At 39.2% G+C, this 14,433-nt stretch overlaps 1 protein-coding gene across 7 annotated transcripts in view; it reads right to left on the reverse strand.

The window, feature by feature from the left end:
- BEGAIN (brain enriched guanylate kinase associated) overlaps positions 1–14,433 on the reverse strand; it is a 148,222-nt gene that overhangs the window by 8,346 nt on the left and 125,443 nt on the right. For all 7 annotated transcript variants that reach the window (XM_090141618.1, XM_090141615.1, XM_090141617.1 and 4 more), the window contains one exon: positions 270–377. In XM_090141618.1, coding sequence (XP_089997744.1) covers positions 270–377 — 108 coding nt within the window. The remainder of the gene's footprint in view (positions 1–269; positions 378–14,433) is intronic.

Consider the following 14,433-nt stretch of genomic DNA (forward strand, 5'->3'; position numbering starts at 1 on the left):
TAAACTAATTGTGGAAACATTGCTATTTCTTAGAATAACTTTCTCATCAGTTTTAGGTTAGACAAGGGAAAAAAAATCGGTGAAGTTTCTGTAACCAGACAACAGTCAGAATTACAAAATGGCAGGAGCATCAGATAAGGATTTTAACTATAGAGGTGGCAGTTACATTTAATGTAAGCAATAAGAAATTCCTATAATTGCATAGGAAGTGCATAGTGTAATTTATTAGTGAGCATAGTCTGAAGATGTATTCATAATTAAATACTTACATTGTCTTCTGACAACTTATCTATTGTCACCTTGGCCTCTATTAAGTGATTATTAAGTGCAATTATTTCATGGCTCAAAGCCCGCTTTTCTTCTTCGTAATGTTGACCCTGTGTAGAAAATAGAGTAGTCAGTATTTTTCCTACTGTCAAAATATTTCAAACACTCAAATCTCGATCTCATTCTCAAACTTAAGGAAAAGCACAACAGATCAATACATCTTTATTTCTACTTTTTTGCTATTTTCTATTAATCTCACACTAAGCACCACCATATAACGCTCTAGCTAGCCTCTGAAAAAGGATTCAGTTGAGATTCAGCTGTTCCTCGTTCACTACACTCCTTTTTCTTACCTCGAAGGGGCTTGGGCTGCTCTGGCTTTTGCTACAAGAATGTTTAAGTTATGCCATTAACTCCCATACTCGATGACATGGAAGAAGAACAGTATTTAAAAATGAAAGTAGCTGTGGCTGAGCCAATTTTTTTTTCCGTTGACTATCCCGACTGTTTTAGAAGTCCTGTCTGTTCATTTCTTAAGATGAATGTTTGTCTGATTCCAGGGTTAGAGCGTGTGCTAGCAGAAGGTGACCTTCTCTTATCACTGTGGGATAAGAGAAGAATCTGATTCAAATTTTTTTGCTGCTCACCAATTTAATCTTGTTACCAGTAGAATGTAACCTTTCATTATAAAGGCAAAGAATTTAGCAAGAAATTGAAGTGCCCCTGGCCCTCCCCTTCTGTCCCATCTTTGTATTGCTGTATTTATTATGCCACCTCATACCTAAAAAATATTCTATATATATTTTATATATAAAATATAAAAATATTTTGTAACGATCATTTATAACCCTGCTATTAGACTTACATTACTTTTAAATTGTATGGTAGCTTCTGTGTGTCCTGCCTGGGATCAAGGCAACTGCCTTGTTCTCTGTGCTGCGCAAGACCACAATAAAAAGGTTTGCCAGTTTTCTAGAGGATTATTTTAGAAAGGAGCAGTACGATGAGAACAGAAATGAGGGTAAACTTCAGTGTACATCTGTTTCGTTTTAGGAAATCACTCCAGTGGCAAATTCGCAGTCACAATTTCCATTCTCAAATCGTTGGAGTAACTTGTGAAAGATTTCCTCCAGCTGGCTGATCATATTAGCTACTGAAATTTCCAAAATGCAGTATTGCCAGAATCACGTGGAAGTCTTCTATCAGCCCATGGTCTGTATTGTCAAATAGCTGACAGCAATGGGAGTTTGTGCCTTGAAGTTACCAAATGAATATCAAAGTTAATTATCTAGATGCAAAGCACCAAGATACATTAAAGAAGAGTGATCAAATTAGAAGTGGCAACTCATCTTAAGCTGCTGTTTAAGGAAAAATGTGTTCTAAAATGGTCTAAGTGAGCCCATAGCTTGCTATAAACAGTGGAAATATGATTGATGTGTTGTTGTGAAGGTCTGGCCTAACTTATTTTAATATCATTTTTAATGTCACCCTATTTTAATGCTTCTATTTTCTAGGGACAATCTGCTCCTGCTCCTGGAGGCTGATTCAGGCTCGAATCTCTCCTGTTGCCAAGCTCTCTGACCACCTCACCAGAGCTCCTGCAGGTTGCCTGGGGACTGTCATTGAAAACCAAAGCATAGCTTGGAGAACTCGCAGGAGCTCCAGCCTCACTGGTTTGAACAAGGTGCATGATCTTAGAGGCTATGTTTTTTAATTAGGCAGATAGATGTGGTTTTACATGAAGTCCTAGCTATCATTGGTTTTAATGAGAACTAAATAGCTAGGCACACTGTAAACCTCCTAGACATCTGTGCACCTCTAAAAATTTCAGAGTGACTGGAGATTACAGTCACAAATGTATTTAGCTGTGTAATGAGGTAGATAAGTGCTACGTTGGCACCTCTGGGTACCTAAATACTTAGGAAGAAGATGTCTGTTCTGTTTTCTAAGTTGTTTCATGCTTTTAAGGGGTCCAGGTCCACTGAGTATGGAGTTAATCTTCCAAATAACTCTTTGTATTGAAGATTTTATCAATCCTTGAATTAAAAGTTGTTGTCAGTGCCAGGGCAGATGATCTGTAGGACCTCCTTTTGCTCTAGGTCTGATTTCAATGAGCGTTGCTCTTGTCTAACCAAACCAAACTTTACTTGGCTTAATATACTTTACTGTTCAGGCAAGATTGTCTATTTGAAGATTTATAGGCTCCAGCACAGAGAGAACAGCAGATTCAGGCTTTGGAAACAGTATTTTTTCACTGCATTACATAATACTGAATTGACTGAATTATGGTTTCATTTTATTTCAGTTACTGAAGCTTTTGGGCTAACTTCTCCCAGAATTTGTACCTGACTGAATATCATAAAATATATATATATATATATATATATATATATATGTCTGTATATATATATGTATATATATTTGTTGAATTCATCTCAGTTCAAACGTATATTCTCTATGTCAGGAGATAGATGCCAAATCACAGCTAGCTCTGTAGTGCTGTGGAGGGAGGGGAATGAGAAAGAATGGCTACTCCAGTGCTCTCCACCAGTGTGTGTTAGCATCTTTCTCTTACAAGTGCTGTTGACATAAGCAAGGACTACATCATATTGCAGCAAAACGAGATAGCTTAAGGATGGACAGAACCCTGAAAGGCTTTGGCACATTGACCGTACTTTGTGTCCTGGTGGTCCCAACTTTGAAAGTTCAGGGCTTCATGCAAGGGGGTTACAGCAGTGCACCTGAGACAGCAATGACACAAAGGCTTAACCCTGAGATTCCCCAAACACAGTGCATCTGGCAGATATGGCATGATAGTGTTGGATCACTGCATTGAAAGGACTACTGGGAGCTGCAACTTAGAGCTCTCCATTTATAGTCTGACAGTCGTTTTTCCAGCAGTGAGGATAAGTGATAGAGTGGGATGGAAGGAGAACAGGAATCATAATATCAATGCTATGATTATGTGTTACAAATGGAAATGCTTATTTTACTTATAACCACCTTCTGCAGACCTCTGTGCCTGGCAGCTATTAGATGCTTGCTGTTAGATGCTGCAGTGCTAGTGACCTCTCCTCTCTCTTTTGGCACTGCTCTCTATTCTGCAGGTGCTAGCAACCTGCCCCTTAAAACTCAGGAGCGGATCAAGTTAATGGGGTTATTGAGATGCCAATAGCTTGCAGCTGGGCTGAGGACTCCTGAAGTGTGATCCAAAATGCTTTGGGTCTTTGTTCAGAAATTTTTGTTGAGTCAGCTCAGTGCATCTTGCCCTGGCCTTCTCCCCAGCACAGAGCCAGCATAAGAGAGTACAGTGCACAGTGACTAATTCACCAGAACCGCAATCATGTGCCCACGTCTGAGTCAGACCAAATTTTTACTGCTGGGTGGCTCCAGCAGTGCACAACTCTGATTGATGTTCGGGAATCAAATGCTCGTGGCTTTTGCTCCTACCCTGTGTTTAGCATGAGCCTTGTTGCCTCCTGCTCAGATCCTTCCTGAGGTACTTGCTTTTTCCAAAAGGATCAAATGATAGGATCAAACTGTTCTGAGGTGGAAGGGGCACATAAGGATCATCAAGTCCAACCCCTGGCTCCATACAGCACCACCCCAAATCCAAACCCTATGTCTGGGTGCACTGTCAGAACGCTTCATAAACTCCAGCAGCTCGGGGCCATGCCCACTACCCTGGACAGCCTATTCCATGTCCACTGTCCTCTGGGGCAGAGCCTTTCCCTAACCCCCACCTGACATAACCACCAATGAAGCCACACAGCACAGAGCAGAGTGGGACAACCCCTCCTCTCACCCACTGGCAGTGCTGAGCCTGGTGCACCTCAGGGTACGGTTGGCCCTTTTGGCTGCCAGGGCACACTGCTGGCTCAGATTAAGCTTGCTATCAGCAGAACCCCTAGGTCCCTTTCTGCAGGGCTTCCCTTCAACCTCTTGTTACTCAATCTGCACGTATAGCTAGGGTTGTCCCAGGTGCAGAATCTGGCACTTGCTCTTGTTAAATTTCACGTGGTTGTTAATTGATCATCCCTCAATTTACAAAGATCTCCCAGAACTTTGTTTTTTTGAATATATCATAGTTGAAATACCCCTCATATAATTAGAGATCCAGAAAAATGTAAGGTGTGACTTTAAAAACCCTTATTGTCTGGTCTCTGTATCTGTTATTAATGGTGTAAGTGGGGTGGAAGGAGTTTTGATAGGACGAAACAACATGAAATACTTTATAGACAATCATATTCTGGAATGGGACAAATGGAAGGATTTCCTTGTGGGTTTGTGTGTGTGTGTGTATTACTGGATCCACAAAAGCTCCTGCTGCAGTCCTTTAGCACAAATGGATAAGATGCGATAAAACTGTTGTCTCACTGGTAATGTTTTAGTATCCCTTCAGTGCTTTCTGTATTTCAGTGGCAGAATGTTCTGCAGTATAGTGATGTCAGCCTCTCGATCAGGGCCAGGCTGTTTGCTGTCTCCTTTGCTGTCCTGTGGGAGCTTTGGTATGTGTACAGACCTTTAGAAATCAGTCTCAGTTTTGCAAATGAGCAGTACTGCTCTATGGACATGTCAGCCTTTTCAAACATGGCAAAGTAAATCTCTTCTTGATGTTCCTATAAAGAACATTTCATTGGATAGCATTTCAGTGCTATCATGAGAATAAGTAGTCACAGCAGTGATCAAACATGAAGGCTAGCTAGCAGCATTCCTTTGGAAATGCCTCTTAATAAGTAACACTTGAAAGACAGAAAGAGGGAGAGATGTTCTGTTACAAATACCACCAAAGTGGCACAGTTATCCTATCCCTAGGTTCTTGACATTGACGGATGGATGTTTCCTGCAAGGTTTTTATGTGGAATACAGGCAGAACTTTTTTGCTCTTCCTTTCACTCTCCCCTTCCATTCTTTTCCCTTCTACATCAGAAATTTCCCACCTTCTTAGGCCGGGGTAACATTGTTATCTCGGTGTTGTTTCACCAAGCACCAGTCACCATCTTTTGATACAAAAAGTTTGTTTATTTTACCTTATGGCCACACTCTATAATCCCATTGGAATCATCCTATGAAAAAACAAACAAACAAAAACCCACCCACAAAACAAACAACAACAACAGCAACAAAAAACCAACCAGCAGCTTCTGAGGCATCAAACTGTTAGCAGAGGCTGATACCCCAGAGGGCTGTTTTGCCCTTTGTTTGTGGGACCTAAACAGTTGGGAGAAATGGGCTCATGAAGTCCAACAAAGCAAAGTATATGAGGGAGGAACAGGACATGATGGGGGGGATCCCAGCTGAAAGCAGCTCTGCAGAAAGGATCTGGGTAGGCACCAAGCCGAACATGGGTCAGCAATGTGCCCTTGCTGCAAAAAACGGCTAGTGTTATCCTGGCTTGTGAGCAAATCAAAAAGGTGATCCTTCCCTCTGCTCAGCACAGATCATGCCAACTGCGTCCAGTTCTGGGTCCTCAGTCCGGGCGACACCTGGCACCACTGAAGGAAACCTAGCTAAGGGCTGCAAAGATGATTAAGGACCTGGAGTACCTCACGTGTGAGGAAAGGCTGAGTGCTGCCTGTTCAACCTGGAGATGTCTCAGGAGGGAATTCATCTTTATGCATAAATATATGAGGAGATCCAAGCCCTTTTCAGCTGTGCCCAAAAATAGGACAAGAAGTAAAAATAAGCACAAATTGAAACATTGGAGTTCCTATCTGAAACATCAAGAAGCAGTCATTTATTTTACTGTAAATAATGTGCTTACTTACTGACAGTGCTGGCACAGGCTGCCCAGAGAGAAAGAAGAGTCTCTTCCTTGGAGACCTTCAAAAACCACCAGGACATGTTTCTGGGCACCCTGCTGTGGCTATCCCTGCTTGAGCAGGGGCTGGAGAAGATGGACCAAGAGGTCCTTTCCAACCTTGACTATTCTATGAGTTCTGTGAGATTTGTGAGAAATTATGGCCGCCGTGCCTCATATGACTGATGTGATAGGAAAAAGAATTTGTTCTTTTAAGATATTTGACATTTTCATATTCTGTTATTAGCAAATAATGACATCTGCCATAGAAGCAAATGTTTTTATTATGCAAAGAGGATTTAATGTACAATTAATAAATCTGTAGGTCCCAGTAAAATAGTGAATATGTATGTGTTGAATATGTCAAGATTTCAAAGAGACTCCAAGTTAGTCTTGGTACGTGTGAATGCATGTCTTCTGGAGTCAGTGCAGCAGCATCTAATAATCACTAATAATTACACTAATAATGAGGGATGTGAAATGAGAATGTTATTTGTCACAAAGAAAGGGCACTCAGATGCTCTGTGCGTTCTCAGTGATTATTCAGAGGCAGTATTTCAGTGATGAGGGAGGATGTATTTGCTTTATAGAATCTGTCAGTGCATCTCTTATATTGTGGTGAGACAGAAAAGCACTCATCCCATGGAGAACTGAAGGCTGGAAGAGCACTCAATAGTCTGTCCCACCAGATGTGGAAGCTTTTCATAGCTGCAGAGGATGCTTAGTGTGCTTAGTTCAAGCTTATCTGAACTCTTCTTCCCATCCAGGTTTATCATACTCTGTGTCAGTCAAGGCACAACTTCGAAATTAAGTGTATGAACCAAGGGACCTCTTAGCTTGCTGGCAGAATCTAAAATGGAAACTGGGATGTTGGCAGGGTGATTACTTCAGAGGCATATCCAAGAAAGTAAGTGAAACAAGAATGAGAAATAATCATGGAAAGACCTTTTTTTTTTTTTTTTTTCCTTATTCTTACTCTTAAAGTTAACATCTGTTCTATTTACAAAGCTTCCCCATAGACCATATGCATAACATATGTTTTATCAATTGACTCATAAAAAAGCGAAATATGGTTTAGATTTGCAGACATGACTGGATATTCTCTGCAGCAAATTCATGTTCTTAAGCTTTACTGCATGTTAGTTTCTGCTCTGAAGATCTCCTTGTTATGACAGATAATGGGTTTGTGTGTGTGTGCATTTATGAACGGTTTGGAGCTGTGTGCTTTTACATGTGAGCTCAGAGCCTAGCTACAGATATCACTACTCACACTCACTTGCACCCATGGGCAGAAACTGTAATAAAAGTCCTGAGCTGACAACACGAGAACAAGAAATAAGAATGGTGAACAGACTTTTCAATAAATGAGAAAACTGTGACAAGAACCTTGGGGAATAGATTTCAGTACTGATTATTGTTAGAACAGGCTTCACAGGGAGGTGGTGATGTCACCATCCCTGGAGGTTTTCAGGAAAAGGTTAAGCGTGGCACTGAGAGATGGGTTTTTGGGCACGGTGGGGATGGGTTGAAAGTTGGACTAGATGATCTCAGAGGTCTTTTCCAACCTTAATGATTCTATGACTGCTTGATAGCACCATTTGATGCCTCTTGCATTTTCCATTTTCCTTCTTTGCATAACAATCTTGTTTTAACACAAAAATAAGTATCCAAATGAGTTGTTCACCTATAGACTCACTGAAACCAAAGTTTAAGAATGTACATTGTTACAAACAACTAGAGAAAAAGAATCAAATATTTTGCTAATTTATTATGTAGTTTTTTGCCAAGTTACAACCAAAGTGACAGGAGCCTGTTGGGACTTAAGCAGTCTATGGCAGCATCCTGACAACACTTCAGAATGTGACTCTGCCTCATCTTTGCTTCCCACTGCAGTAATCCTCAGGACATTCATCCTTGTCTCAACTCCTCTTCATACTGACTTTTAGGAATGCTATTACATTATAGTAAAGAGTAATGACAAATTCATTATATTTGTTCTATGGTATAGTAGATATTTATTGAAAGTGTTTTTCTGTTTTCATGCTGCCAAGGGCACAGGCAAAGTTGTATTCCTCAGAGACGAATTGATGGATATTAAGGATTTTAATATTCTCACTTTCCTTTGGAGGTCAGAGAAAGTATGTTGATGATGAATCTTGTGCCTGAAGCCTTACCTATTGCAAAAAATCAATGTCATACTGGAGTTCTTCCACTCAGAGAAGATAGTGGCAACAAGATCATTCCAAAATGACAGGCCTTTCTTATGATGAACACATAGTAAAAAGGAAGCAACAACTGTATGAGGCTAGGGTTGACTCAGAAAAGGTCTAGATTTTCTGCTGTTATCATAGTTTAGTTTTTTATTTTAGTGCTATTTCGTAATTTTATCTAGCAGATAATAAAAAATAATTATATAATCATTGTAAAATGAAAATAAAGGAAAGATCAATTTCAACTGAGCTATTAGTGATAAAAATTAACATCTTTCAATGAAAAAAGAATTATTATGTGAATGGACATAAAATGAGGAGTACCATTACTTCAGACCATGTGTGGTATGTTCACCACTGTCACTCTACTGACTATTTAGTGCTCAAATTTCTAGCCACACAAGTTCATTTATGGCAATGGAGGAATTGCTGGAAACAGGTTGCTGCTTGGGCTCTACTTAAATGGACCAGAAAGAAAAAAATGCATTAATTTCTCTGAGTATAGAAGTAAAATGGCCTAGGAAAGCAAATGGGGAATTCTGGATTTGGAATCTTGCATTCATTTGTATTAGTTGCTAATAATTTTAATATGCAAATACATTCTAGTTGGAATTAACTACCTAAGCAATGAGAGTTTCCCAGCAAAACAAAAGTAAGGTTGCCTATTAATGGTACTTTGCTCTTCCATACTTTGTTCTGCTCTAGGAATTTTTAAATTCAAGTTTCCTGTCACCTTCTGATATTTTTTTTCTGATTAATTAGATAGCTAAAAGAAAAATGAATGTAATTACAGTCTTAAAATAACTGTTTAGCTAAATGCTCTCTTTTGGGAATTAACATATTTCCCTGACACAAAAACTTGCTCTGACTGATTGCACTACTGTGGCAAGACTGAATTTTCTTCTGTAGTTTTCTACTAGATTTCAGTTGCTCAAGACCTATTCTTGTATGGAGCCAGGAGCTAGACTCGATGATCTTTATAGGTCCCTTCCAACTTGATTTTTCTATGATTCTATGAGGCTTGTGCAGACTCAGCTTTGCACCCAAGCACTACTCTTTGATGTCTGGCTGGCTCAGATCAGGCTGTTGTGGGCTGCTCTGCCTTCCTGCAGTGCTTGTCCTCTCTGAGCAGACGTCAGGGTAATCAGGGTATTGGTCTTACTCCTGTTGTTATCATCTAGGCTTCTGGCTTCTGTCTCTTGAATATCCCAGTTCACATTTAGGGCTCTTGTTCTTGTTGAAATGGAAAATTGATTGGAAAGATTTGTTAAGCTGGGCGAAAAATTGTGAGTACAATACAGGGAAAAATCATAATGTACTTGAGTATTTTCTGTGTGAATCAGCTCATCCATTTTTATTAAAAATATCTCTGCTATTTACTATGCAAAATATCACATTGGATAAAGAAATTTAATTATTTTTTCCCAATCAATCTCAGCTCCTTAATAACATTGTGAGAAAATCCCTGTAATCTCTTTTCAAGGCAGAGCAAGGGAAATTGAACTAAGATGCTCTGCTCAAATATCCAACCTCAGACCCTGCTAAACAGTGCCTTTTTGGCACAAGTCCAGTTCAAACTGCCAAAACCAAGTGTAATGACTATATTAAATAACTAGTTTGAAAAAAGCCTGAAAGAGAAAAAAGTCATTATGTAAATCGCTTGAGCAAAGACAGAATTTTGCTTCCAACCCAGCTAATGTGCTATTCAAGTCTCATCTGCTTCCTGATGCAGCCTTCTGCACAAACCACCACTCTTTTGGTGGTGGTTATTGTAATGCTTTTTGAAATGAGTTTAGCGTTGGCTTTTCAGAATTGCTGATAAACCTTGCAGGCCTGTGCAGGAGCAGCAGGCTGGAGTTTGCTGCATGGTGTGGCCACACAAGGCTTTGCTGGGTATAGTCACATTTGATCCTCATAGCAGGGCCACTGTTTTTGCTGCTGAGTGTTTCAGGAACAAGCTGTACTTATATAAGTAGAGGCTGCAGACTGGATCACTCAGCATACAATTAAGCTTTACCATAAAGGAAGTGCAACATTTCCTCCCCGTGTAAGCACTGGGATAAAATCCAAAGAAAATAAAATAAGGATACATCTTTATGAAAGGATCTGCTCCTACAAGCAGACAGGAAACTCACCACAGTATGTGTTTTGCATTGCTAGTCAGGGTGGTCCTTCAAATTGTTGTCTTCAGAGTTTGTATAGATGAGAGAAGCTCTACTTTTCAGTCAAAGAAATGTCAAACATCTTTCTTCCACGTCATGAGTGGATTTCCACAGGCATCTAATGTCTGGTTTGAATTGGCTGTACTGGCCTCTCTGCCAGTTCAGAGCTATGCTAGAGTTACATTTGCCTCCTTAACTATTTTGCATTATACTGTAACTCCACAGTCCTCATTGATAAAATCCTTCTTTATCAAGATCTATCCAGCTGTGCTGACAAAACTTTATTTCCATGCTACAAGACAGACTGATGAAAAAGAAGCACTTAATATGAGGAAAAAAGACAACCTTTGTTTCAGAAGAAGGCTTATAAGCATTATTTGCCATTAAGAGTACATGGTGTCAGTATCTTCAGTATTTCCATGTGGCATCCAGAAATTTAGCTCACAGTCTGAGTATTTTCCTGTATTATCTCAAGATTAAGTTTTCTTTCACCGTAGTGCTTTGCAAAAATTTGAACACCATGATTTCTCAATAGCATTTATCATAGCTATTCACATAGCTCCTAATAATATTAAGCCTCTAAGGTATTATTTTCACAGCAGCTTACAAATAATAGTATACTCTTTAGGAGTGGCTAAGGCAGGCCTTCCCTTATTTGTAAGTCCAAGCACAAGCTAGTCACCTGCCTGCCTTCCTTCTTTCAGCTCAGAGATTTCTTCAAAGCATGAATGAGTTCCTCAATGTATAGTGATTACTTTGAGGATGATCAGAGAATAGCTCTCCAAAGGTGCCTGTTTCAGGCTTTTGGAGTTTGCTGAGGGTAAAAATGATTCAGATGTTTACTTGCTAAATAGACATCTAGTTTTTAGATACATAAAACTAGCCATACAAATCCCATTTAGCAGAGATATGAGTTGGGTCTGTATTTCCCAGCAGTTCATGACTGGAGCACTTCCCTGGATCTGTAACTGCCTCAGGGAAGAGCCATGTGAAGAGATTACGTGCCTAGCAAGAATTGAGCTGAGACATAAAACTGATGAGAAGTGACATGTTGCCATATAAGTTTCGATGAGAAAACCCCTACAAATTAAGTATGTGCTACTTCCAAGGAAAACAGCAGATCTGTGCCTCTGCATTTGCAGACACCTGTCTCCTTCCCATTCAAACAGATCTGGTTCCCAAGTGTTGCTGTTCTTGTTTTGTCTGATTAAAAGCAGTCTGATATTTAATATTTCCTTCCTGTGAAGACAGTGATACAAATCAGTATTTCTTTGTCATGCTAAACAAGTGGGCTCCTCCAGTATCTTGCTGAACAAGCTTCTTTGCTTCTCAGTCTTAAGCTGTCAGTCAACTTGAGTGACTTTCAACACCCTGTAAAAGATTTATATATCTGAAATTCATTCACTAAAACTGGATTTCCCCTTGTCTGATACTGTGGCAAAACCATCATTCTACTCAATGCACTATTTTCATGATGATACAAATGCTATGTTTGTCACTTTTGTCGTGGAATGCTGCTGGAAGCTGGTGTTGAAGTTTATAACCAGTCTGACGTACAGAGTCACTGACTTTTCCTGTTACTGCTTTCCATAGTGAGGCTCTTCCTTCCACCTTCCCTTCCCTCTTGTTTGGATATGAACATCTCCAAAGAATGTATGCTTCTTGCTGTTTGTGGGAAACATATTTTGACTGAATGGATACAGCTTATGAATGGTACCAGTTATTCTGAATGACTTACTTATCACTATTTAACAATGTTGCAAATCTTTCTTAATTCATTTTACCAACAGTAATTACATGTTTACTTTTAGGACTCAGCTGAAACATTGATTAATCCTCAGAACTGTACTGAGCTGTCCTGATGACTCTGAAAATACTTATTTTTAAAACAAAAATACCCTGGTGCCTGTTAATTCTTCTGGAGGTAGTTTCCAATCATTTTGTAGCTGACCTACTGTCTGTTTTTGATATTGCATCATGCAATATCAATATTGCACATTGCATGTGCATCATTTTTTAATGAGAATCATGCAAGTGGTACTTGCACTTTCTTACTGAAGTCTGAATATATCTATATGATTCACTTTGCTAAAGAAAGTATGCTGTTTTTTTAAAAACTTTTTTTTCATTAAAACATGTTAGATTCCATTATACATATTCCTGTGATTTAATTTTCCAGTAACTGAAACTCATAAATAATCACTTTCTGCTTTGTGTGAACTCCATTTACCCTATTCTACCCTTGATATCTTGGACATCAGTACAGACAAACTTTCAGAATTATCCCAACATTCAAGAGTCATTTAAAATAAACATCAGCTGAAGACATTAATATGTACTTTCAATGTAGCTTGGAATATGAAGCTGGGAGTTGGCTCAGCCAATGGTTTTAGGACTCTTATGTGGAAGATGGCTGCTGAATTTTTAAAAAGTGTATTTTTGTGAGAGTACTCCCTAAGACACATGGCTGACCATTGCAGTTTCCTTTGGGTTTGGAAGTTAGATGGCAACCAGCTTAAAGTAAAAACTCTTCTGCATCAGAGACAGAATCTGCCTGCAATGAACTTTCAATCTCACCTGAACAAAACAGATGCCTTTTTTAAACTGTGATGTTTGTCTAGTGAAGCTTCTATATGAAAGATATTGACTGCTCTTAACTAATTATTTTACTTTCAGGCACATCTCTCTAGAAAAAATAAAGGAAGAAAAAGCAATCAACTCTTTAATTGATCCATGATGGCTCCTGAGATTATCCGTTCCATAACTTTCCTTGGCACCAAGGTGAGACTGATAGGTCTGTAGCTACCAGGATCATCTTTCCGGCCCTTTTTGAAATGTCCTCTGCTTCTCCTTCCTTTTTTTTTCACCTTTCATTTCACATGTTGGTCATAAATATTTCATATAGTATTTCTATAATTTTAAAACTGGGAAAGCTTTTCATCTAATTAGTCTAGCTTTGTCCTTAACACTTGGTTTGTAACTATTGGCTTTTGTTTTCTTTATAATTTTCACATTGTTCTACCTGAAGGACAGACACATCCTTTACACAAGTGATATATTGCATATTACTTCAGTATTGACATCTAATTTACATGTCAAAAAATAAAAGTTAGAAGTAGAGATAAAATCTGCTTTTCAGCTACCAAGGTCCGTTCATTGAGAGAAATGTGCTAGTGTGGTAGGGGGCTGAAGAACTGTGCTGCTTCTCATCAGTGATAGTTAATTTGTATCAAGGTTTTAGGCAAAATTGTCAAAAGGGCTCTTCTCTTTTTTTAGCTTTGGGTTTGAATCTCAACAAACAGCCTGCTCCACTCTGCCACTGCAAAATAAAAGGATGAATACTGTCCTGTGCATGAATGTATCTGAGGCAAACAAGAAGCCAACCTCCAGGTAAGTGGATAGCTAGACAGAGAAGCTGGATGGCTCTATACTAGCCCCAAGGTTCAGCAGAAGTCATAGGAGTGACAAAAAGGTGATGAGGTCAAGTTCTGGATCAAAGCCTGTGAAAATCCCCTTTTCTAACCTGCTATGATAGGGAAACTCTTGTTGAGACCCAGAGTGCAGCTCTAGAAAAAGGCTCAAAGTGCTCAGCAAGACTACAGTGTGGTTCTGCCTCAGTTTACTTGCTCTAACTGTAGGAAAAAAGCATCTTAATGTCTTGAGGTATAATTTAATACTGGTAAATAGGAGAAAAACTTTCATTGCATTTAAACTTCCTGACAGTCTATGTTGCTTGTGGTGATAAAGCTAGGCACCCTGGGGAGGTACAGGGATGTTTCCTACCACTCCAACATGTTTTCAAAGTTCATTATTTTCCAGTAGGCTAAGTACAGGAAATGGATTCTAAGCAATGTCTTAATTGCCATTTGATAGCTAACCAAAATGCAAATTAAGAGATGGCATGAGGTGCCATGTCAGATTTTATGTCCTCTAGATCTGTCTTGTGTGAAAATCCAAGCAATCATAAATAATTTAGCCAAACTAGTCAAAGCAA

Source organism: Phasianus colchicus, chromosome 5 (genome assembly GCF_987193195.1).
Source record: "Phasianus colchicus chromosome 5, bPhaCol1.hap1.1, whole genome shotgun sequence".
In the NCBI taxonomy this organism is placed as follows: Eukaryota; Metazoa; Chordata; class Aves; order Galliformes; family Phasianidae; genus Phasianus; species Phasianus colchicus.